Source organism: Halichoerus grypus, chromosome 6 (assembly GCF_964656455.1).
Source record: "Halichoerus grypus chromosome 6, mHalGry1.hap1.1, whole genome shotgun sequence".
Taxonomy (NCBI): Eukaryota; Metazoa; Chordata; class Mammalia; order Carnivora; family Phocidae; genus Halichoerus; species Halichoerus grypus.
The window spans coordinates 116,450,326-116,472,125 of record NC_135717.1 but is presented as its reverse complement, the minus strand read 5'-3'; the positions used below and the strand labels follow the sequence as shown (position 1 = coordinate 116,472,125).

Here is a 21,800-nt window from a genome sequence, read left to right as displayed (position 1 = left end):
CCAGGATGTCCTTGGGAAGATAGAAGCAGGAGGGACCCAACTGACACCTCCCCCAACCAGAGAAGGGAGGCGGGGCAAATACAAAGGTCATAGGGAGCTGAGTGATCTGAGCCTGCTATGAAAAGGTGTAGCTGTCAGCAGATTAGGTTCCTGCTCTCCGAAGAGGGTGCTGGCCAGGAGGGCGAGGGAAGGCTTAGAAAGGTCATGCATGGTGGGGAGGAGCTAGCAAGAACTAGGAAGTCCCTGGGGAGGATGACAAGCCCCAGGGCCAGAGATGCCAGCATGGCAGCAGCTCTGGTGCCAGGGCAGCTTGGGGGAGGTGGGGAGGAACGACCAGAGGTTTCTGAGGACGCAGATGTTGCCAGAAGCTAGGAGGGGGTTGAGAGCTTTGTATTTTGTTAACAGACACTGAGATCCATTGATGCTGTGTGGGGCCTGGCAGAGGTCAGAGCAAAGGGGTCCCTCAGGCCTGTGTCAGCTCAAAAGCCCGACCCCTCCTTGGCAGCCCTTGCCTCATTCCTCCTGTGGCTGAGGTACTTCTTTAGCCATTTAACTGGGCTTCGGGATGGGACTCCTGGTCTGTGTGAGGCAGCAGTGGGTAGCTCTTGCCTCCCTCTCCCTTCATCCTCCCCCCAACACACACACCCAAAGCAGACAGCACTGGGCCTTGATTCTACCCCTCCCAGAAGACAAGGAGAAAGCCCCACATCTGGAGAGGGACAAGGCAACTCCATTTCTGGTGAGAGGTGGTGGCAAGAGGCTATAGGCTGCTTGATGGTTCAGGATCCCCAGGTAGATAGTTGGGCCCCACAGCCTCCTTATTCTCCAGGAGAAGAGGCTGCTCCATGGAGCGTCCCAGAGATCCTGGTGGCCAGGTACCCCAAGCTGCTGACTGTCTCCATTGGGTAAAGAAGCTGCCTGGCCTGGGCCCCAGTTCCGTTCACGAGTGTTCTGGATGATTCTGCAAGCAATGGATGAATTCACCCACTGGCTGGCTCTCATAGCATATCCTGTACACAGCCATGAACAGAGGAAACCTAGAATGGAGAAGGAAAGACCCAGTTTAGCCTTCTAGTATACCCCTACCTCCCTTTACCCCCGCCCACTCCCCCTCCACCTCCTAACCCTCCACTCCCCTACTCTCCCACCTTTGAGCTCAGGCAGACTCTGGCTGTCAATTTCCAGTTGCTGAGGATTTGAACTTCCTAGTCCTGGGTTTAGGGTCAGGTTGTTGATTGCCCTGTTCCCTATCATATTGAACTTGCCTATATGATTCCCTGGGATGAATTATTTGTTCTAGTTGGGCCAGCCAGTTAACCTCTCTAAGCCTCAGTATCATCAACTGTAAAATGGGACTAACAGAACAAAGTGCAGAAGGGATTATGTATTAATGTGAAGGTGCTCAATAAATGCATTTCCTTCTTCCCATCCTCTTGCACAGGCTGCTTCCTTTACCTGGGGCTTTCCCTTGACCAGCCATGAGCTGATCTTCTGAACCTGTTTCACACTCTTACACTAGGATTCTTTCAGACCAACACAGCTCCGCTCTGATCAGCCCATCACCCCCACTGTGTTTGTGCTCCCTGAAAAGGAGCACCTTGACACAGAGACTGTCCTCCTCACGCCTTAGCACCCAGGAGAGGATTCAGGGTACAGAAGGGTTGGCCTCCAGGTAGTGGCTTAGACTGGGGTGGAGGGATAGAGAAGTGGGACAGTCAGTTGAGTTTATTCCTGCTGCCCCAGAGCTCCAGCCCTCATAGCAGAGGACAGGAGGAAAGGACAGGAAGTGAGGCTACATAGAGGTGTCCAAGCAGTGTGGTTAAAGAACACTAGCCTGGAGGTAGTTCAAAGACTATGAACTAGCTGGGGGAGAGTGGACAGAGCAGACTCTTTCCACGTTCTAGTCTCTGTCTGTAAACATAAGGTTCCCTCTCCGCCCGCTTCACCGATGGAGGAGGGATGAGGAAGATGAATGTGAAGAGCACTTCTGGCTGTGGTTCCCTTCCCCAGTGGGGCTGGGGCAGACACCTACTTGTCCACCAGGCCCTTGTGCTGGAGAATGTTGTGTAGCTCCCGGGCTGTTGGGGGCCCCTGCAGCTTCTGCCCATTCAGCATCTCTCTCTCCAGCTGCTCAATGGGCTGTGAAGGAAATAGGACGGGTGATGGAAATGGGAGAGGAAGGTTGTCTGTGGGAGGTGGAGAGTCTGGGGCTCGGATGGGAGGTGGGGTCTTAGTAGGAAAGAAAGGCTGGGAATGCTCACAACAGTCTTAATGTTTGTGCTCAAGAGATGCCTCAAGCTAAATCCCTCTACGTTGAACCTGTTGGGCCGCCCTCCATCCTCCATTGTCCCAGGGTCCCACCTTTCCTGTGCGGGCGAAGGCTTCTGCCACCTTTCGGTTCCGCCCTCCGTAGCAGGTAGTGATGAGGTCAGCAATACCGCAGCTCTCCAAGAAGGTGGCACAGGACACAGGGCCACTGCAGAAGAGCTTGGCAAAGCTGATCATCTCCATGAGTCCCAGTCGGATCACTGCTGCCTTGGTGTTGTCGCCAAAGCCCAGCCCGTCACAGAAGCCAGCGCCCACGGCCACTACATTCTTTGGAGAGTGGAGGTCACAGGTGAGAAAGGATCCCTCCCTGCAGGCCCCTCGGCACCTACCTCACGCTCCTTCCATCAGCCACGACACGCCACTGAATTAAGTGAAGCACAGTGGGTGGGCTCCTCAACTATTTCCACCTCTTGAGTTTCCCACTTGCTGTACCCCTGGGCTCGTGCTTCCTGGCTCCCCAACCCTGCCCCATACTCCATCCTTGAGAACTTTTCCTGAAAACCAGTCTTCTGTCCAGCTGGCCCTCCCATCCATGACTGTTCTGTTCCATATCCCTGATGTCCTCAGCTCTATCCAAGATCCAGAGTTCTGGCCATCAATCTGCCTGGGTGTCCTGGATGTCTTATCTCCTGTTAGCCCGGGTCCTTCCCCAGGACATCTCCTCTTCCCCCTGGACCACCCACTGGAGGCAGGGATAGGGATGTCCCACAAGGAGCTATAGGAAGAAAGGAAGAAGGAGGTCCAGTGTTTGATAGTGAATAACTGGCAGGCCTGAATGACCCTGACCTTACTGCTACAATTCTTCGTGTGTGTGTGTGTGTGTGTGTGTGTGTGTGTGTGTGTGTGTGACTTGGTGGGGAAGGGGAGCAATTGCCCAAGAGTGAGAGCCCAGAGTACCAGCAACCTCGTAGAGCTAAGCCAGGCCCTCCTTCAGGGCCTTCTCCCCACCCCATAGCTGCCTCTGCACCCCTCTCACCTTTAAGGCCCCACAGATCTCTACTGTATCCACCTCTTGCACCACTGTGATGCGGAAATTGGGTGTCTGCATCAGCTTTTTCAGAAGCTGTCCTTGGGTCTGGTCCTTGCAGCCTAAAGTGGGAAGGGGGCAAGGCTTTAAAAGGGGATTCTTGACTCTTCCCACACCTGCCCTAAGCAGGACCTGCAACCCTTTCCCTGGGGGGATGTCCCAGTCCTCCCTCACCCCTGGTGCTTGGGACGCCTGATTAATGGGGAGAAGATGGCTAAATGGGGGGGCGGGGAGTACAGAGCGGGGACGTATGCTGTGCTGTGTATGTAGGTGACGACAGGGCTCTCACCAATGGTGGTCTCACAGAACTGCTCATCAGCCACCTCGCTGGCAATGTTGGCCCCCATCAGCACACTCATGGGGAGGCCCAGCTGCTCCCCAATCACTTCAGAGATGAGCTTCAGCCCGTGAGGGCCCTCGTCTACCCCCTGGGCACAGGATGGAGCTCAGGCCAGGTGTCCTTTATGCCCAACTGAGGGCTTCCCACCCAGAAATCCTGCCCCTTCCAAATCCACTGTTCATCAGTGTCCATCCCCAAAGGCCTCTTCCCCCTGGACCACCCACTGGATTTGGGTGGAGCCTCCCTCCCCCATTCCAACGCAGCCAGAGCTTGCTGTGAGGACGGTAGATCGCACGTGAAAATGAGTCCTTTTGAAAATTCTCCTTCCATATACCTTCAATCAACCTACGTCTCCAAGGCAGTGTATCCTCTCCACATCCCTAAACAACCCCCCACAGAGTACCCCAAACCAGCTTCCATCCCAGACACTGCTCCAAACCAGCCCACTTCTCATACCCACAGACATCCCTTGTATGCCTCCTAAATTCCTCAAGACATTGGCCTCCAAACCGATCTCTTACTCCCCAACCAGCCTCCCCTCCCCAGTGGCCCCCAGCACCTATTTCTCAGCCTCCCCAAAGCGACTCCTCCCCTCTCTCCAAAAAACTCTTGGCCTTCTTCTGCCACTTTCTGTTCTCTTCTCTTCCCCCACCCTGACCCCACAACAGTTAGCTGCACTCCCCCCCCATCCACATGAAGATGTTCCTGGCACCTTAATAAGAGATACACCAATGGCGTTTGCCTTCAGGTGGCCCTTGAGCTGATCACAAATCTTGCCGATGAACTGATGAGGCACCACAAAGATCAGGATGTCAGCATCCGCTGCAGCCTGGACCACGTCTGGTACAGCCACCTGTGGGGGTGACCAGTGCTCATGGGCTTCACAGACTTCTAGCCTCTGTGGAAGCCCATTCAGGAGATCTAGGAGCTAAAGAGGGAGGCTGGTGGGGGGAGAAGGAAGGACAGTTGGGAGATTGAATCTGGAAAGGCTGAACCTGGAGGAATGAAACTGTCTTCCCTCCCCCTCATCATCATCCCTCTCCCTCCAGCTGCCCAGGGCTCTTGAGGACTCCTGGGAACCTCCACTCAGTACTCTTCTAGCCCTTGGCTGTGGGACAGTGAGGGAGGCCACAGGAGGCCTAAGCTTGGCAGGAGGAAGAGGCCAAGTAAGATTTCATCACCCAGCTTCTTAGGGCCCCCAACTGGGAAGGGAAAGCTCTCCCTGCTGTCTTCCCTGCTCCCCCTCTCCAGGTTGGGAGCAAGCCACATGGATTTGACCAGGGACCTTAAGTCCAAGGAACAGCCTCCAACTCAGCTAATAGCCCAGTGAATAAGTAACAGGATTAGAGCCTGAGGCAGGTGCTACCCAGACCCCCAGTCTTTGGTTGCCATGGAAACCAACTTCCTTGTCCCCCTCCCTTTTCTGCCTGGAAGCCCATAAGTGTATCGGGGGGGTGGGGATGGGTTCAGGTTCTCCTCAGTTCTAGAAAGTCCTGGGAGAGCACTTTGGGGGTTGTGCATAGGGGTGCCTTATGTCTACAGCAGCCATCCCAAGACGCTTCCTAAGTCCAAGTAGCAGCTGAAATGGCCCCCTCTCAGCAGGAAGCACCCCTCCACTTCCCTCTCCCTTCCTTGCAGGGTTTTGGGGCTCACCACGTTGGGGGGCAGCTTGTGCCCTGGCAGGTATTTGACGTTCTCATGCTGCGTGTTGATGATCTCTGTCAGCTTTCTCCCCCCGATGTCTTCCTCAAACACCCACATGGTCACCCGGGGGTCAAAGTGTGACAGCTGGGCTGCATTGCCTCCCACAATCTTGGCAATAGCTGAGCCCCTAGTGGGAGGGGGAGGACAGAAAGTAGAAGAGTCAGGGTGTGAGGGAGGAACGGGGGCAGGGGAGGAGGCACAGGGTGGCGGTGAGGGGACAGCGCAGCAGCCCACCAGATTATTTCCTTGCAAGCCCCCGCCACCGTGAAAGTGTGTCCCTGGCAGTAGAAAGGAGACTCAGTCTACCTTACACTTTACAGCTGAAGAAGGGGGCCAGACTTCTGATCTCCCCAAACCCCACCCCCAAGCAGCTTTTCAGGCAGGGAGCACTCTGGAAACTCCCTTTCTGTGGCAAACAGGTGCAGCTGCCCAGGCAGGCAAGGACCCGAAAGGTTTGGGCACCATCTGCCCTGTGGGGGTAGGCACAGAAGATAGCAGGGGTGGAACAGAAATTGGAGGGCACTTCCTACCCACCGTCTGCCTCCTGCCTCTCGCCCTAGCCTTGTACTCCTTGACAGGGCCACTTACCAGTTGCCGGAGCCTACAATGCAGACTTTCTTGCCAGCCATGGTGCCACTTCTCTAACTGATCCAGCTCAGTGCTCTGCTCCCCAGCTCCTCTGCCGACTGGGAGCATATAACTCCGCCACACGTGGGTGCAGCCAAGTCCCGCCCTCCAGGGGCGGGTTGGGAGGCGGGTGCCCAGGGAGACAGGGACTCTGGTAAAGCCAGGGAAAGGGGAGAAAAGGGTAGAGACAGGTGGTGAACAGGAATGGGGCAGAGTCCAGGCCCCTCTTCCTTTTAGGTTTGCCAGCTGATGGTGCTAATGAGCTACTTCCCTTGGCCCCAGCCCTCCCTCCCTGTAATGGTCTCATTTTGAGGTCTGCCAAGAAATAGCCCAGATGAGGAGCAAGTGACTGCCCCCCCTTCCCTTCTGTCCCCCAGCACTGAAATAAATTGTATTCAGTCCTAGTAGCAGATGCAGGAATGCTTTCTTTTCCAAGGTAGGAATCACCCCACATAGCCTCTTAGGAACCCAAAATCTCCTCTACAGGTTTGTCCTCTAGCAGTGACAAAGACTGTCACTGGCCCCACGCTAGCTCTACCACAGGGCTGGGTGTGAGTGAGGTAGGCGGCTGTGGGCTCACTTTTAAAGACCACATAAGAGCTAGGGGCCTGCTTTGGGGGCATCCCAGCCCAAGGATGAGAGACCCCAGGGGCCCCGAGGGAAAAGGTCATCTGTTACCCATAGTGGTCATCTCAGGTACTCCCCCTTGGGCTTCTCTCCTCACCTCAAAGGATCCTCACCTGAATGTCTTCCAGGACGAGAAGGTGGGAAACGTCAGAGTTAGAAGCTCTGATGCCAAGCAGATTCTGGGCTTGAAGAGGACAGGAGAGCAAAGAAGGTGGCTAAAGCGTTCACTGTTCTTGAGAGGCTTTGAGCTTCCTCCAGTTCTTTCTTGGGTTTCCCAGCTACCACACTAGGGGCTCCCTCAAGTTAGTGGCTGGCTTGCAAGAAGCCAGAAAGGGGAAGGGAGGCAGCACCTGGGGCAGCCGTTAACTTCTGTGGCGCTTTGTGTTCCTAGATCCTATAATTGAGAGTAAGTGGGGTGTGTGATTTGGGACATGGGAAGAGGCTGGGAAGAACACACTGAGCAGTCTGGGACTCTACATCACCCACAGCCATCTGTTTGACAAGGAAGAGAAGCGGCTCTCGTTCCTAGGCTGATCTGGAGTGAGGCAATTGCCCCTACGCTCCGGCTTCCTGTGCCCCTTGGCCTAGAGGGCGGACACCAGTGTCTGCCCACGTGCGGACCTCCTGGCTCGGCGGAGTGCTGAGTGGGCGTTTTCACCCCCTGGGGCCCCTGCTGGCCGGCAACAGCAGTGAGCACCAGGCCAGAGAGGAGTCTGGATGCAACCACCGAGAAAGGGTCAATGGGCCCGAGGGCAAGACTGGGGGGGAGAAGGTTTTTCTAAGTTCTAGGGACTGCCCAGGAGGGGCCCACCGTATTCCCCTCCCATGGCAGGGAGTTCCTCTCACCGGGGAACATACATGAAGTTGGTAGTTGATGGTTTCCCTTAGGAGTGAAAATGCACCTGCTACAGAGCCAGCCTCATTACCGCGCTGGCACTGAGACAAAGGACCAGCGCCAAGTGCCATTCTGGGTGACGCAAGAGAAAGAACGCTTTTGTCCCTGGCACATATGGCGGGAACCCCGGAGAATGGATGTTTATGCATAAAATAACCCCTGGTTTTTTGCCTAAATTCTCCCATCTCTCATTTTGCCCCTAAAATCATTTTCAGTAGTATGGAGACAACGAACTTGTGCATTTATATGGGAATAAAGAGTGTGCAGATTCGGAACTGGCTCATCACAGAAGCTACTAGAGCTTTTCCCCAGAGCGAGCTGTAGATTATCTGCTTGAAATTAATAATGGTTCATCAGCCATTCATTATACATGTAATTAGCCTGTGTAAAAACAGATGCCATTTCAGTGTCCTTGACATCAGTTTTTTCCACTCCCAAGTTATCAACCCCACACATTCTCCTTTTCCCTACTCAAGTCCGATAAACCCCCAAGTTCCAAATTGAGAACAAGCTGTAACCTGGGTGGGTGTGACTGCATGCAAGGCACTACTTGTGTGTTCCCATCCACGAAGGCACAGGATAATTTTTTTTACTACAAGTTTGGAATGTGGTCGCACTCCCCCTACATTCTGAAGCCCCTTCTCGGGTAGCACCAAACAAGACAGCGGCACAAAGGAGGCAGGCACGAGCCGCCAGGTGAGGAGCAAGCACATTATGATGGGAGCTGCAGAATTTCATGCTTCTGCTAACAGATCAATCCCGAGGGGCAGGTTATCTGTAGCCACGAGGAGCACAACACAGCACCTCCATGCCAGTGTTAAGAACTGAAATCTCTCAGGGCCGTGAAAGTGGAACCTTAGAAGGACTGGCAGGCAGAGGCACACAGTCCTCGGGTGCGCAGGCCCCCGCTAGAAAGGAGCCCTGGGAGGAACTCGCCCACAGGTGGCTCGGGATCAGCAAGCCTCAGGAACCGCAGGCGCCCCCCGGGCAGTGCTCTGGAGCCGGCGGGTGCCACAGGGAGCTCAGCAGGGTGAGGGAGGAGATCGCAGTGCTACTGGCTCGTAGGACCTCCCTACCGAGAGCTGGGGGAAGGACGCTCAGACCCAGTGAGGAAGCCCAATAATCCCAACCAGTACCCGGCCTGCTTGGACCACTGGGCTGACAAGCAGCTCTCAGGTGAGAACCTGAGGTCCACAGGGTAGAAACCGTGTTTTCCACCCTATCTCTAGTGCCTAGCACCACAGCGAGCACACAGCAGGCGCTCAAGAAATATTTGTTATTCAAATAAAATGAACAGACACCACGAGCACGGCTAATGGTATCAGAGAAAGAGCTCAGCGAAGAGCTCTCCCTCAATAGGTAGGGGGACCCATCCTTCAGAAGATTCTTTTATTAAAACTGGGTGACATCGGTAAGGGGACAGTACAAAAAAAATTTTGGTCCATGAAAAAAACATAATAATTCAGTTAATAAAAACAGTTATCTTCAACAGGGACACTGTGTAGGAGTGCTGAACTTCCTTCTCATGGTCCCAGCCCCAAGGACAGAGGTTGTCCAGTGTCTGTGGGGAGAACCTTTTAAGGGAGAGATGGGATAATGGGAGGAAGGGGAAGATGGGGAGAAAATTCTGTCCCCGGTGTGGAAGAGGCAGGGATATGGGGCTGGAGGATGTGCTCGCAGGAGCCTGAGGAGGGGGTGGGGAAGCAGGGGCTTTTGTCAGTTCTGTGGGTTTAGAGCCCAGGCTGAACGGAATTCCCCCTCTGTGCCCAGCTGTCTCCCACCCTGCTATGTTGAGTCTGCGAGCCTGGGATATGCTAACTTGGGGTGATACAACCTGGAAGAAGAATCTGAGGCTCTCCTGGAAAGATGCAAAACCATCTCAGTTCCAAGGGGCCAAGATCACAAGGTCCTGCTGCTACCTGAGGGGTCTGAAGCTTTGAGGGCAGGGGCTGGGGAGTCACAATCCTGTGAGGCAGGGAGAGGGAAGAGTCACAAACCCAACTCAGAGCTATTCGCCAGCCCTAGGCGCTTTCACTCCTCAGTGCCCTAGAAGTCACCAGTGGGTGTCAACTGGGCAGACAAGGGACAGGAAGACAGGGATGGCCCAGGGCTTTTACCCGTTTGATTTCAGGCCTGTTTCTCTATGAAGGGATAGGGGAGGCAGGATGGAGTGAATAAATGAGTCACACCTCCAAGCAACAGCAGGAAGGAACGGCCTCTGCTGGCAAGGACAATACCCCAGGTTAGATCCCTGGGGCTCTGACAGAGAAAGGCAAGATTCCCCCACCCAAATGCCCTGCGTTAGGACAGCTCGAGAGCAGGGGATCCTAAAGACAGCAGCTACAGGGAGTGTGCTGGGAGGGAGCACTAGTTAACAAACTCCAATACTGATGTGGACCCCCTACGAGGGAGGAAGAGAAGCACTGAGACAGCAGGCCAATCCAGAGGGCTGCGGACTGACCTGGGGCTCAGTGGGGCCCAAGAACCAGGGTTCCTTTAGTGCTAGAGGGCAACAAGTAAAGGGAGAGTGTGCTCCAAACCTGTGGAGGCAAGGAAGGAAATTGGATTCTGTTATCCAGAGAGCCAAGATCAACTAGCTTATAGAGTGCCCCCAGGCCTGAGTCTCAGAGAAGGGGCTAAAGCTCCCAACTCCTGGGTCTCTGAAGGGCAGGATCAGTGTAGCCGGTCCCCTTGAAGACCACCTGGCCTTAGGCCCAATCCATTCAATGCACTGATTACCACTACAGGTTCTCTCTCTAATACTATCTAGAGGTCCTATGTAGACCAGGGGAGGGTAGAGGCACATGGGAACTTTGTGGGGCAAAGGGAAGCTGGGGGACAGGAAGGGATGGGGTGGGAGAAGAGGGTGACAGGTGTCTTGTGGGACAGAAATGTGAGACCCTCTTCATTCTGGTGTTGTCCTTGAACCAACAGCATCCCCTGGAAGGCCCCAAGCAAGACCAAGGCAGGTGCTATGAGGCAGGCAGCACAGGGCCCAAATACGAATCGGTGCAGCCAAATCAGGGCTGTGGGAGAGGCCCTATGTATTTCGGATTCCCAAGGCTTGCTCTAATTCTTGTCGTCTCTGCTGCACCTAGGGAGAAAATAGTGGAGGGAGCAGAAGATGAGACAAACCAGAAGCTGGCACCTCATACCGCTGACCCCCATCTGGGGTTCAGACCCCTTGCTTTTCGTCAGTTTCCCACGCCCAGGCACCTACCTTGGAGTAGAAGTATCGGCACACAGCCTCCTGAGCCCAAGGCTGGAAGTAAAACTCGGCTCGGCGCTCTTCCTCTGGGTTACCCACCACATCGGTCATGGTCTGGGGGATATGGGAGGGGAAAGAGAGAGGAGAATAGACTTGTCTCCCTCCTTCACACCTGTTATGGACTGAATTGTATCCCCCCAAAAGATGTCAAAAATCCTAACCCCCCAGTACCTGTGAATGTGACCTTATTTGGAAATAGGGTCTCTGCAGATGATCAAGTTAAGATGAAGTCATTAGGGTGGGCCTAATCCAACATGACTGGTATCCTTATAAAAAGGGGGAACTTGGACACAGAGACAGACATGCACAGAGGGAAGACGATGTGAAGACACTTGGAGAACACCATCTGCAAACCAAGGAATGCCTGAGGCTACCACAAGCTAGGGGAGCGGCCTGGAACAGAGTCTCCCTCACAGCCCTCAGAAGCAGCCAACCCTGCCAACACTCTGATTTCAGAATGCCAGCCTCCAGATAAAAATAAATTTTTGTTTAAGGCATTCAGTTTGTGGTACTTTACTATGGCAGCCCTCGCAAACTACTAATACAACGACCGAAGTCACCCCTTGCTATCAGTGAGTCTATTGCTTTGTTCAGGGACCCTTTCTGGCACCCCTTGTCCCTTGGTCCTCTGCTCGGCCTTTGTAATTAGTCACAGTCACCTTTCATGGAAAAGGAGAAAACTGCGGGCACATTTCACTCGTTCAATGCTCACCCCCCCCTTCCTTGCCTAAGCTTGTGGTGCTCCCCTCTCTGAGAAACACCTCAGATCCCACCTTCACCATGGGGCGTTCCCCAGCTATCCCAGCCTCACCTACCTCCCTTCTCCTCTGAATTATCGCAGTGGTAGTGGTGAGTTCCCATCATGACTTACGTGGTTTACAACTTTTTTATATCGGATCAGTTGGTTCTCTTCCCCGCAAAAGAAAATAACCTGGTCTGAAACAATCCTTTCTTTGCTTCTGCTAATAACTTCCTTGCTCCTCCCCCCACGCCTGTTTATCAAAACCTTCCATTCTGTACAACTCCTCAGAGGGCCCATTTACTAGAAGGGATGCTGCCTAATTCATGAATCACTGAATAAAACCAATTAGATCTTCACATTTTAAAAAAATAAATAAATGTATAAATCCTATTAGCCTAGTTTCTCCAAACAGAATGCAGGTTGCTCTGAAAGCAGAGATCCAGGTCTGCACTCCGCATCCCCTACAATGTGACACCTCACAGTAAGGAGACTGGATAAACACTCGATGGCTCCACCTCATATCCTGACTCGATTAGAAAATGGACCTGAGAGCAGGCTAAAGAAAGTCTGGTCCTTCACTTCCCCCTCCGGCTCTTCTACCAGATGCTACAGAAACAAAGCAAATGTGTGCCTCACTGACCTAAGGCCCTATGCACCTTTCCTAGTTCTTTACCTTGAGGTCCCGGCACTGGGACTGTAGCCAATCATTGATGAAACCCTGAGGGTCTCTGGCGAAGCTCAGCATGAACTCCCGCTGGGTCTTCAGCTGATTGATAGTTTCTATTGTCTCATGGATCTGAAAGGAAGAGAAGGACGCTCCTAACATTTCAGACTGGGAAATGCGAAGTTACACGGCAGACAGCGCCTGCCACTCCCAACCGGGGCCCGGAGTGCTGCCCCGAGCCCCACCTCGTGCTGCCCAGCGCTTGGCATTCTTTCAGCAGATATGTGCACAGTGTCACACACCCCACGTGGCCGAAGTTCTCCTTCTGGTCTCCACAACGTCCACCATGGGGGAAGCTGCACGGCGAATACTTAATCCACAGCACAAATAGGTGCAAAAACACTCTGAGGTAGGAGCAGTGGTACAGACCGCTGGCTCAAAAGCTGTGCCCCAGAGGTCTGTTCCTGCCCTCCCCTCAACATCCATACTCGTCCTGGCAACTTCCTTCACTGACAGATCTTCCATTACCACTGACAGGTTCGTGAGTCCTCAGTCTACAGACCAGTCCATTTTCTAAACTCCAACCACTCCATCTGTTTGGACATCTCAAGGCATCTGAAACTCTCCAAAATGAAATTCACTACCTTTCCCCCAATACTCACTTCTGTTCTCCTGTTGCCAATCTGGATGAATACTACCATGCATCCGAGCTGAAACCCTGGGAGTCATAATGCCTCCTCCTCCCTCAAGCCGCTCCCCGCCATCCAAATCTCTTCAGTTCCACTTTGACACCTCTCAGATCTACTTTTCATCCTTACTGTCAGTACCACAGGTTTAGGCCTCCACATGTCTCCCATGCGTTACTGCACTGGCCTCCTATCTGGGCTTCTGGCCTCCAGATCCGCCCCTCTTACAACTCACTTTCCACTTTCCTGCCAGTGATCATTCTAAATGCAAAGAGCATCACTGCCTCCAGTCTTCAGGACGAAATAGAAACCAGTTTCCCTGTACCAAAGCTCCTTCATGGTTAGGCTCCTGCTTCCCTGTCCAGTTTCTTTTCCCCAAATTTCCCATCCCTGGCACCCTGAAATAGATTTAGCACATTAAACAGCTTGTACGTCTTGAACATACTTCTCTCTTGTTTTTACATACCCTGTTCTCTCTTTTTGCAATGTCCTCTGCTTCCCACACCCCTAAGCACTATCCTTTCTCCCCTTTCACTAACTCTCACTTTGTCCTTCAAGATTTAGTTGGGGCACCAACTCTTCCAGGAAAGCCTCCCTGTCCTTTGTGTTCCTTCGAGCCTTTTCTGGCTTTACCTGCATGGACTATGTCTAGCCAAGATAATAGCAGAAATAGCAGCAGTTATTGTTTTCATGTGCCAGATATCGTGTCATCTTTACATACATCGTCTCACTGAATCCTCACAACAACCTTATAAAAAAGCGATAGTCTCTATTTCACAGTTCAAAAACTAAGGCTCAAAGCTCTTTGAAGTTACGGCCAGAATCCTAGCATCCAGCTCCAACTGGTACCTGTGCTGGCGTATACTAGGTGTTAATACATCCTGAACCAATGTCGAGAATCAAAAGACAGCCTACGAGCTGTGGCAGAGGGCTGGTGGCACCCAAGCTACCCAAGGCAGGGGCCCCTACCTTGTTGTCTAGAGTAGCTATCTCCTGCTGGCTGGCAGTCGACAGCAGGAAAGAATTCATCTGGGTCTTCAAAGTATCATCCACTTCCACATCGATGTCATAACAAGCGGTCTTTTTCTGATCATTTGGGTCAACACTGGGGAGGAAACCAAAAGGGACTGGTAAAGGGCTCGTCCCCTAAGACCTATTTACACAAGATCCAGAAGAAGGCCCAAGAATGAAGGTAAGGGGTCGACTGCAAGAAGGCACAAGAGAACTTCTGCATGTAACAGAAACTTCCTGTACCTTCCTTCCGATGGTAGCTACATGGTGTTACATTTGACAAACTCTCGAACTACACTTCAAGTGTGTGTGACCTACTGTATATAAACCCCAACAAAGCTACTGTGTTTTTTTAGATCAGTGGTAAAAATGCAAATGGTCCAAAAGATATCCAGTGAAAATGCAGTTTCTCTCCCTCCCAAAGGAAACTACCACTGTAGTATCTTACATACCTTTCTCCCTGTTAAACTAAAATTGACCCTGAAAATAAATTCAAATAAAACACACACCATACAAAATAAAGTAAAAAGCGGCTTAACTTTAAGCACAGGGCAGATGAGCTATTAACAATCCAACATATAAATCGTAGGAGTTACTGTTGGCTGAGTGACAGCTCAGGACATAAAGGAAAGAAAGCCTTATTGGAATTAACACGGAGTAAGGGAAAGAAGGCAGAGAGACTGTAGCCAGCCGCCTGCTGCTCTGAGGAGGGGGAAGGGCATTCCTTCACTCCATATCCAGTAAGGCGCCTTGCCATCCATCTTCTGAACGGAACAGTGAAAGGAGATAATGGAACCGTGGAGTCTCAGGCTGGAATGTTTTACCATCCACAGAAGAGATAGGAGCCCGTCCGCGATGGGTTGGTAAATGTCTAACAACTGATTCTCCGAAAGAGGAGGAAAAAAAAAGCCAATTTGGAGCATTTGCTGATTTCTGTGGTTTAAATATTCCCAACGTGGCTGGGTTCAAGCTGCCAATGTTCTGTCACTGATCACGGAGCTGCGATGAGATGTGCAGTAACACGCCGTAACACATTATTGCACTTTACTTTTCCGGAAGACCTACGTTAGTTTTTCCGAGGAGGATCTTCCCGTTTACGAGAACAGGCGAGAAGCAAAACCAGCGCTCGGCACCGCTGTCGCGGCAGCACACCCCCGAGGCAGCGCGTGCCCCGAGCAGCTTCTCTGGGAGGACCACAGCCAGCATCTCGGCAGCGAGCCGCCACGGCTGTGACTTGTGTCTGTGAGCACGCGGACTTGGTTTCTATTCATTTTGTGTGAAAGAGGTCCTTTTGGGGGTCTGGGACGCTCAAAAATGTTTCCACGTGGGCGCCTGGGTGGCTCAGTTGGTTAAGCAACTGCCTTCGGCTCAGGTCATGATCCTGGAGTCCCTGGATCGAGTCCCGCATTGGGCTCCCTGCTCGGCAGGGAGTCTGCTTCTCCCTCTGACCCTCCCCCCTCTCATGTGCTCTCTCTCTCAAAAAAAAAAAAAAAAAAAAAAGTTTCCACGTAAATTAAAGGTAATCGCTTTGTTGCTTTATGCCACTTTAGCTTGTGAGAAAGTCTTCGCGGGAACTCTCTACTCTTGGATAGCAGGAGAAACGGACTGCTGTTTCCACCAGACGTACGCAGCAGACATAAGTAACCTCGCAAACACAAATACTGGTAAGATGTAATAAAACAATTAAGAAATTTTGAGTTTGGGGGTGTATGCTACCCTCCTTTTCACTAAACTGAGTTTAAAGAATTTACACCACTGCTATTTGACAACCTGCTCCCTGAAAATCAGACAACCGGTTTGGGAGAGCTGGTGCCAGGCCACCGCGGCCCACGGCTGCCTCCCCTACGTACCCACCTGATGACGTGATTAATGATGATGGGCTCTGGTGGCATTAGCAAGGCGTGCAGCCGTTGAGGGATCTCTGAAAACTTCATACGTTGAGACTCGAAGATCTGTGTGAAAGAGGAAAAAGGCAGCTAAGAAGTGGGCATTTTGAGTACAACTAATGCTCCACTGGACTCCGGCAAAAGAATGGGTCCTTTTCTTACCTGCTGGAGGTACTTGTCACAGATGACAAACTCCCGCTCGTGAGGGTCCTGGAGCTTATGTGTCTTAATATATTGCCACAGTGCTTGGATGATCACTGGACGGGTCTGGGTGTGGATGCCCAGGAGCCGAGCCAGGCGAGGGTCTAATTTAAACTGGGGAGGCTGCAGAGAACCAAAGAGGACAGAGATGAAGCTAGTGAGCTGGGTCTATATGCATTTTGAGGTGCTTTAGCGTGGCCACACATTCAAGCCATTCAACAAGCATTAATGTAGTGCTTTCTCTGGGGCCAAAAAACACTAGGAAGAACTCAGAGATGACTAAGCCCCTCTCCTTATATTTAGGGAGTTTATCATCTGGTGACAAATTACCCACAACTAGACTTAAACCTCTGAGTATCAGGCTGCTGATGGGAGGTGGCTGTGAAAGCTAGGTCCCCTGACGTCACCCCAGAATACCTGGTAGTCCAGCATCAGGAGGACAGTACACCGTACATTCACGTCTCCTGGCCGCTTCACCTGGAAGCCGTCCGTCTCCTGGGTAGTGGCGGTCCTGTGCCACTACAGAGAGGAAGATGTCAGGGGCTGCTCTCCCAGAGGAAGAGCTGGGGTGGGAGGGAAGAGCGTCTGTAATGACTGAATATTCAACTTTGATTACTGAGGCTATTGGGAAAGAGCAATAGCATGAGACATTTCTAAACATCGCATAAAGGTCTCGGATTACTGTCTGTCCATAAACAGATTAACCTTTGATTCTATTTAGGGTCACATTTAAATTAGCCTAAATTTTCAGTGGTAACTTTATCCACCAAATGGATAATACATTATGTGCACAGTAAAAAAAAAACGTGGCTATCATTTCTTGAATACTTACTACGTTCAAGAGTCTTCTAAGACCTTTACCTGGGATTATCTCATTTAATTCCCACAACTTCCACATAAGATAGACACAATTAAACCTATTTTACAGATGAGCAAACTAATGCTTAGACGAGTGGAGTAACTTGCCTAAGGTCAAACAACCACTAAGTGGTAGCGCTGTGATTTGAGCTCTGGCATGTCTGATTCTAAAGCCCACTTTCTTGGGACGCCTGGGTGGCTCAGTTGGTTAAGCGACTGCCTTCAGCTCAGGTCATGATCCTGGAGTCCCTGGATCGAGTCCCGCATCGGGCTCCCTGCTCGGCGGGGAGTCTGCTTCTCCCTCTGACCCTAACCCCTCTCATGTGCTCTCTCTCATTCTCTCTCTCTCAAATAAATAAATAAAATCTAAAGCCCACTTTCTTAGCCACTATACTCTACTGCTATAAAGTCAAGTTAAATATATTTACAAATTTCTATTGATTCTATGACTTACTTCCCTTATTAGATGGTAAAGACCTTTCCATGTCTCTTAGTGGTTGAGGTTAAGGGGCTGCAGCTACACTGGCAAAGAAAGGAGCAGGTTAAGTTCACTCAGGGAGCTGGACTGTCTCATTCTGTTTTGACTGTACCCCAAAGAACACTGTCGCTAACATGGTCTTCAGAACACTGTGTAACCAGGCTTTATAACAAAGGATCTCTGATGATGTGGGAAGTGAATCTAAACAGAACAGGAGCCAAAAGGAAGTCCCCGATCTATCTATAGAGGTAACCTTGCAAGGACTAGAACCCTATTAGCTAACCGCCTTAATTACAGCACCTGCTATCAGGAAAAAGTATGAGTAGGGTGTGGATAACTACATCTCACCATTATTAATAAGCAAGATGCAGAGATAACCTGGAATGTATAAGAGGCCTCCATTAGAATTTCCCTTGGGGCAGCAACCAGGATAATAACATTAAAAAGGTGGGACAAGTCAGACTGCAAGAGCTCTTGGGTTCAAACAGTACCAGAACAGCTAGTGCCACCTGGAGGTCAACGTGCAAACTGCAAGGGTAGTACTTTATACTGGGGGTAACCCTGTATACCTCCCCCTCTCCCTAAACATTAAAGTTGGGCTCCCAAGTCCCTCATCCTCCAGTCATGGAGTCAAAGCCTAGAGGACAGAACTACTCACTTCTACCAGATGGTTGTCTGGCCCATACAGGTCTTTGTCCAGTTCGATCACCAAGGACTTAAAAAAGGAAGAGAATTTCCTCTTTTGTTTGGTGGCATCATATTTGGACAAAGCTGACTAGAGGAGAGAGAGGAGAGATCATGTTAGAAAAGACCAGAAGAAATTCCTCAAGACAAAAATCCCATTAAAAAGGAACCCACAACAGCAATGGGAAAAAAACTCAAAAAACTGTCTTCTGAATCTCTCTCAGGAGATGACAAGGTCGGTGTCTGGGGCTATTAAACCCATCAGGGTAGCCACAGAACCCTGAAGAAGCAGCCAATAACATGTACAGGGTCACTGACTTATCCACCTCATTTCCCTAAGGGAAATGAGGCAAGTTAAGCCAAACCGTTGCCCGTAACAAAGCAAGTCTGAACAGAGAAAAGTCTGACTTTAGAGGGGAAATGAATCACAGGCAATAAGCAGCCAGAACAAAAACAGCTTTATTTGGATGGAATGACACCACCAGCAGATGGACTGGACCTATATAGAGAAGGAAGCTCTGACACGGAGCCCCGGTTTTCCTGCAAAAATGCATTCAAATTAGCTTGCTTATGAACAGCTAAAAACAGAGAGTGCAAGGAATGAAAGGTGAGCTTCTGGGGTAGGAAGTTTGGGCTAATACCTGTCAGCTGATGTTCCCCATGAAGCAAAGAAAACTATCCCTCTTAAACTGTGAGAGGTCTCCAATGACAGTTGGGAAGGTGGAGATACTGCAGTGGGAATCAAGGACCTCAAGGACTCAGAGAGAAAAGCATGTCTTCAAGTGCTAAGTGCAAACTCACTTGATGTTTAAGAAACAAAAAACAAAAACTGAATAATCTGCAGATGCTAAGTCCAATGGCCAGCACCATCAGAAGGAAGGTAAACAACAAATCAAATCCCAGAACAATAAGGTTCTTGATATGATACCACAGCAAGGGCCAAGCTGTAGGAGCCAGACACAAAGAACCATTGTCTTTTAGTGCAGGGAACACAGTGACCCTCTCCCTGCTGTTCCCAACAGGAGCTGTGAGCACTGATCAGGCTTCCTGCCAACCAGACAACATTGCTTGCTCCCAGCAGCTCCCACCCTAGACGTCAACCACAGTGGACTTTGAACTCACATCCTCCAGGAGCCGTCCTTCTACCCGAAGCTCCCAGGAAGCCACCGTCCCTTCCCCATCCTCGGCATCTGATTTAGCCGGATTGAAAGTGTTAGAAATGAAAATTCGCAGCTTCCGTTTTTGCTGAGGAAGGCAGAAACAGGATTGATGGTGGGGCTTCAGTGGTTTAATACTGAAGACAAGCTCTCCCCAAACCCCCAAATTACTCCTAACAGACTGGCTTACTATCTACCCATTCCCTGGGGTGGGTGGATAGAGATTCCATCTATAAGAATACAGGCCACTGGCCTGAGTGCAAGTGCATATACGAGGATGCCAAACAGACAAAGTCATGCAAGGTGCCAGGTTCCCAAGGTAGCAGGGCAGTTATGGCAAAAACACGGACAGGGTGTATTTCTGGTGCAAGAGATAGCAAAAGCCCCTCCCCCTCTGCTGTTCCGTTCTAATGTAATTCTCAGTTCGTAGGCGGAAGGGAGATGTAATTTAAATGCCAAGGAGAGCTGCGCTGCGCCTTTGATTTCTCATCCTAAGCCCACTGAAGGTTCCCGAGCCCTCTCCTTTGGCTCTCTGCCTAGCACTCTCCTGCATTACCTTGATGGGACGTTTCAAGGCCTCCTGGATATCTAGCCGTTTCCTCATGATAGTCTGGTCCAGTTTCCTTTCAAAAGCCAAGAGATCCATATAGGCCTGGGATTCTGGTACCAGTTCACGAATCTTAGGAACAAAAAGATATCATTGGGATCTAGAGCTGACCATTTCTATTTTCAAACTCAGCACATCCTCAAGAAGACTTACAGCCTGGACTCACCCTTTGAGGTAGAATTTTGTCAGCCATCTTCTTTTTCTTTGCACTGTTTGGAATAAATACTGTTATCAGGTTGGGATAGAACTAGCCAGAACATGAAGACAGACTGGTCAGCACCTCCGTTTATAGGAAAATGAAGGGACTGCAAAGCATCTCTCAAATCAAAGACACTCCGCCCATCCCCACCCCCACCCATGTGAGGCATTCTGAAGAATGAGCACCCATCTGCTGACACAGCACCACCACTTCTGGGTTCAGTCTCTCCCATCACCTGTGTCCTCACGGGCTTCCTCCCTCCTTCCCTCCCTCCCTCGCCCCAGAGTCATCTTACTTGTGGTTTCGATTTTGGACCGCCTGCTGCTGGACCTGCTGTATCTGCTGAGGTGCAGGTCTCTTGCGGGACTGGTCCATCCCTGACTGGGCCAGGCCAGGTCGGACTGAAGGGTTCCCCCCATAGCCAGGGGGTCCCATGGAAGGTCCCTGAGGTGTCATTCGGCTGCCTGGCAGCATACCTGGTCTCTATAGAGAGGAGAGGACCCAGAGATGTCATGGCTTCCCTACAAACCCCACCAAGAAAAAGTGGGAGACGGCCTGAGTTCTTTGAATGAACAAGGCTGGGGGTGGGGTGAAGCACAATGGAAGGAGAGCCCTCTGTCTCTGAAATCCAAATAACTGGAGCATCCTGTACTCCAGGTACAATTCCACAGGAGAATATAGCCCCAGAGCTAAGAGATACCCAGATTATACTCAAATGCTCCCCAGTCTATTTTGTATGACACACTGGGCATCTTCTCTAAGTCCCACATTTACTCAGATGGTACTGCCAGCTCTCGTTTCCTTAGAAGCTGACCTCAATTTGCTTGCTACACCTTCTGTGTTCCTCCGGGCACTGGAACTGCCCTAGCCCTTTTGCACTCCGGTCCTCACATGCCCACCTCTGGCCCCACTTCAACCACGCTGTTTCTGTTCCCTGACTCCCCAACGGAAACAATGCTCCCAGGAGCAGGTGGGGATGCTAACCGCCTCCCTTCTCTTCCTCCGCACTGCCTCCCCTCACCCCCACTCGGGGCCCGAATCCCTCCCAGGAGAGTCCCTCCTACTTCTCCCCCACCCCTGTCAGTCCCAGGCCCCCGCTCGGCCCCGCCCCCGGCCCGCGCGCCCCTCCTCCTGCCCCACTCACCGGATAGGCCGCTCCGGGCATCGGGGAGCGGTACAGCCCTTGACCCGGCGCCGGGCCCATTCGCACGGGAGGCCCCGGAGTCCCGCCCGGACCCAGGGCAGCCGCCGCGCCCGCCCCTCCTGAGGCTCCGGCACCGCCGCTCGGAGCCACAGACTGGAAACCCGCCCGGGCCGCCATCTTCCCCCGAGCCGCTGCTGCAGCTGCACAAAGAACCGGAACCGGAACTCCCCCCGCCCCCCGCGCGCCCCCCGCACGCCCGCCTGTCCGCCCGGCCGGCCGGCCGGCACGGGAGGCTCGGGGCAGCGAGACTGTGGGCTAGAGGGGGGCGACTAGCGGAAAAGGCGTGCTGACCACTCCCTCCCGTCTTCGCGCTCCGGGAGGGAAGACCATAGAGAAGAATTCCGGGATAGAGAGGCCCTGTGAGCGGGCGCCCCCAGGCCGACGGGAGGAAGACAAGGCCCTGGAAAGGGGGACCACACCTCAGCCTCAGAGCTCTGATGACGGGGGTGATGGAGTAACTGCTTCATGCAGGCGCAGGAGATTTAACTTTCTAAAGCGCTTTGTTTTTCGTTACCTTCTCTTACTGCTGTAAGCCTGGGGTGCTGAAGAGGAGAATGCACTGTTTATTCCATTTTACAAACCGGAAAGCTGATCTTAGTGAATGACT

The 21,800-nt window shown here is 51.9% G+C and overlaps 2 protein-coding genes and 1 long non-coding RNA gene across 4 annotated transcripts; 1 reads left to right on the top strand and 2 right to left on the bottom strand.

Annotated features, from left to right (window-relative positions):
• Nucleotides 1–374: 374 nt before the first annotated feature.
• On the bottom strand, nucleotides 375–6,153 carry GPD1 (glycerol-3-phosphate dehydrogenase 1). The gene is made up of 8 exons (XM_036112978.2): nucleotides 5,988–6,153; nucleotides 5,349–5,526; nucleotides 4,408–4,548; nucleotides 3,645–3,783; nucleotides 3,305–3,417; nucleotides 2,362–2,595; nucleotides 2,033–2,139; nucleotides 375–1,037 (listed from the first exon to the last, which is right to left on the bottom strand). The coding sequence occupies exons 1-8, from the start codon at nucleotides 6,026–6,028 to the stop codon at nucleotides 941–943; spliced, it is 1,050 nt and encodes a 349-aa protein (XP_035968871.1). The 5' UTR covers nucleotides 6,029–6,153; the 3' UTR covers nucleotides 375–940.
• Nucleotides 2,483–11,313, top strand: LOC144382369 (uncharacterized). Its single transcript, XR_013449190.1, has 2 exons — nucleotides 2,483–2,617; nucleotides 10,647–11,313. It is a non-coding gene; the product is annotated as an uncharacterized LOC144382369 (long non-coding RNA).
• Nucleotides 8,924–21,359, bottom strand: SMARCD1 (SWI/SNF related BAF chromatin remodeling complex subunit D1). 2 transcript variants are annotated; one of them, XM_036112975.2, is made up of 13 exons: nucleotides 21,134–21,352; nucleotides 20,285–20,472; nucleotides 19,957–19,999; nucleotides 19,740–19,862; nucleotides 19,149–19,271; nucleotides 18,001–18,117; nucleotides 16,424–16,525; nucleotides 15,968–16,129; nucleotides 15,774–15,871; nucleotides 13,878–14,013; nucleotides 12,232–12,354; nucleotides 10,769–10,870; nucleotides 8,924–10,642 (listed from the first exon to the last, which is right to left on the bottom strand). In XM_036112975.2, exons 1-13 carry the CDS (start codon nucleotides 21,308–21,310, stop codon nucleotides 10,589–10,591), a joined length of 1,548 nt encoding a protein of 515 aa, XP_035968868.1. In that variant the 5' UTR covers nucleotides 21,311–21,352; the 3' UTR covers nucleotides 8,924–10,588. The 2 variants fall into 2 exon arrangements, with proteins under 2 accessions (XP_035968868.1, XP_035968869.1); XM_036112976.2 differs by lacking the exons at nucleotides 8,924–10,642; nucleotides 10,769–10,870 and adding an exon at nucleotides 11,029–11,162 and having other exon boundaries at nucleotides 21,134–21,359.
• Nucleotides 21,360–21,800: the final 441 nt, after the last annotated feature.